This window comes from Plectropomus leopardus, chromosome 8 (genome assembly GCF_026936395.1).
Source record: "Plectropomus leopardus strain MGB_pleo_1.0 chromosome 8, ASM2693639v1, whole genome shotgun sequence".
Lineage (NCBI taxonomy): Eukaryota > Metazoa > Chordata > Actinopteri > Perciformes > Serranidae > Plectropomus > Plectropomus leopardus.
In genome coordinates, this window is record NC_142183.1 from 34,965,355 (window position 1) to 34,968,101 (window position 2,747).

At 38.6% G+C, this 2,747-nt stretch overlaps 1 protein-coding gene across 1 annotated transcript; it reads right to left on the reverse strand.

Moving 5' to 3' along the window:
• Positions 1–662: 662 nt before the first annotated feature.
• Positions 663–2,531, reverse strand: LOC148188987 (uncharacterized). The gene is made up of 4 exons (XM_088080655.1): positions 2,430–2,531; positions 2,114–2,272; positions 1,535–1,630; positions 663–1,071 (listed from the first exon to the last, which is right to left on the reverse strand). Exons 1-4 carry the CDS (start codon positions 2,529–2,531, stop codon positions 760–762), a joined length of 669 nt encoding a protein of 222 aa, XP_087936781.1. The 3' UTR covers positions 663–759.
• Between the last annotated feature and the right edge of the window lie 216 nt (positions 2,532–2,747).

Below are 2,747 nucleotides of genomic sequence, written 5' to 3' on the forward strand. Positions count from 1 at the left end.
TTACATTGTAATAACACTTCATCCTTACTTCTACTAACTGTCCTGTAAATTGCACTAACTTATAATTTTACATTGTAATGACTCTACTGTAAGTTCTTACACAGAATGCACTTTAATTGGGGTAAGTTAGTATATAGAAGAATAATTCAAGAGGAATTTAAACTTGCACACTGCAATAGTTTATAATGTAGCTCAAATGTGTAATTTAAAACCAATAACGTATAATCAAATGTATAAATAATTACAGATGCAACATATACATTCAGAACATTTGTTTTATTTAAACTGTACCAGCATCAAATCCCTTCAAACAGGGCCAAGTACATGCAAACTAATGAGACCCAATTGTCCCAGTAGTAGCTGTTTACTTGTGCTACATTGTCTACTTTTAAACTTTGAGATTGAATAAAAGATCAAACACGAGTCATGTATACAAGACCATACAGAATCAGTATGATACACAACTATGAATCTAATAAATCTGTTAACAAGGTTACCGAGCACCATAACTTCTGGTCTCAAAATATCATGCATACGTCATTTATACAAGACCATACAGAACCCGTATGATACACAAGTATGAATCTAAATCTAAGTGCAATAACTTCCGGTCTCAAAATATCAAGTGCAAGTCATGTATACAAGACCATACAGAACCTGTATGATACACAACTATGAATCTAAAGCATAAAACATGGTGTTGGCTGGACAGCAGGGAACTTTTAGAGGTCAACAACTCCAGATCCAGAACTTGTGGATTCACTGAAGGAGTTTGTTTTTGAGAGATCTGACCCTTGCAGAGAGGTCTGTACCAAGCTCCATGAAAACCTTCTGAACAGTTTCAAATGTGTACCTGAGATCCTTTGGGTACTTGAGGTTTAAAGCATAGATCAGTCCAAAGAGGTAAGCAAAAGCAGTTGGCAGGTCAGGGAGATCTTGAAGGGCAATCTCTTCTTCCACAACAACAGCAACACTCATGACACTTTGAGGCGCTCTGCTGTCATCATCCTCCAGCACAGTGAGGATACCCACAGTGAGGCCCTTCGTCTGCTCCACTTCTGGGTCAGTGTCCTGGTGTTAACAGACAGGAAAAGACCAACACATGGATTGCAAGGCATTAGTCATCAAAATACTGTGAATCAGAATAAGCTCTAACTCTAAAATATCTCCACATTATTAAATTGAACAAATTGTTTATTGATGGGATAGCCCCTTGAGATGAATCATCTTGTTTTCGAGGGGGTCCCAAAACCGAAAAAAACATTTTTTTTCCAAATAGAATTAATTATGAGCTTGACATATTAACTATTTCCACCCCATACCCCACAATCAAAAATTGAACCCCCATACACACATCAAATGACATGAATTAGGCTACATCAAGTCATAGCCAGGACAGTACAACTATAAGACACATTGTTAGGGAACAAGTAGGACAGAGAGGTAAAGGCTGAAGTCAACGTTAAGTACAGCAACATACGTAAATGAAGTATAATAACATAATTTAAAATTTCAGTTCATTATAACAACTCACAAGACAGTTCCTGAAGAGCTTCTCCTGACTGTCACGGAGATACAAGGGAAGGCCCTTTAAAGCTGCAGTTTGACGATGTGCAGTGATGTCAGATGTCTGAAACAAGAGTTGCATGAAACATTACAAGAAATAGAGTAAGCATGCAGGCAGATGTCCTCTTCCATATCCAAAAAAATCCTGTTGATTGCATGTCAAAGGTTTACTCCTTTTTAAATGGTAATTTGGCATTTTTCAACTTGGGCCCTATGATTGCTCACTGTCAAAGTGTGACCACTGAAAGTGCTTTTTGTGTCACTGATGGGCAAACATCATTATCAGTGTCTGACAACATCATGAAAAGGCTCCCCACAGGGCAAGATCTTTTTTTAAAGATTAAGATACCCTTTGTTTAATGAGGAAAAAGTCACTATATCTGAGTAATTTTATGTCTTTGATCATTGATCATCATTGGTTCGCTTCTTTGTGCTATTGTCTCTTAGAAACCCATGAATTTATTTTGAGGGATTATCACAAGGTGACCCTAACCCTAAACCTATCCATAATGTTCAGCGTTATTAAATTACTACATCTAGAATTCACCTCTTGATCCAGGCTGTTAAGGACCTGATCCATCTCAGATGAAAAAGCTGTCCTTCTCGCCCGATAGAGTCTCAGGAGCCTCCAGGTGTGCTGATGAAGGGCTTCTTTGAAGTTGTCCATCAGGTTCTTGTTTGTGATCCGATAAAACTCTTCCCTAATCTGTTGAAAAAATGTGAACAGGAAATTTGAATCCTCATTACAAAGTCAAAACAATTTCAATTTTATCTTCGTGTTAAAATGGGCATTGTGATCAACACACTTTCAAAAAAGACTAAACATAAACACAACATAATATATTCTTAGTTCACCTGCTTACCTCTGCCTCACAAAACAGAGCAGGCCAACGTTCCAGAACCTCTGAGACCATAGGCTGCAACTCCACGATCTCCCTGCGCCTCAGGGAGAAAGTCAGCTCCATCTTTTGTCTGATGAGTGCAGCATTCTTGTTCTTCTTCGTGAACTCCTCAACCAGAACCAGTCTTTCATCCTCCAGTGAGTCATCATTGTAGTTTTCTGGATGGTCAGGGACATGGTTAATCTCACCTCTCTTTGCTCTCTTCAGAGAAGGACTTGTACCATCATCTTCACTGCCCCTCTTTTTCTGGTTAATGCTAACCTCAGTACAGCCTGCCTG

Coding starts and splice junctions, on each gene's coding strand:
- LOC148188987 (XM_088080655.1), bottom strand. CDS start 2,531: ATGGAGCTGACTTTCTCCCTGAGGCGCAGGGAGATCGTGGAGTTGCAG. Junction 2,273..2,429: donor CTCTGTTTTGTGAGGCAGAG/GTAAGCAGGTGA, acceptor TTTTTTCAACAG/ATTAGGGAAGAGTTTTATCG. Junction 1,072..1,534: donor AGCTCTTCAGGAACTGTCTT/GTGAGTTGTTAT, acceptor TGTTAACACCAG/GACACTGACCCAGAAGTGGA.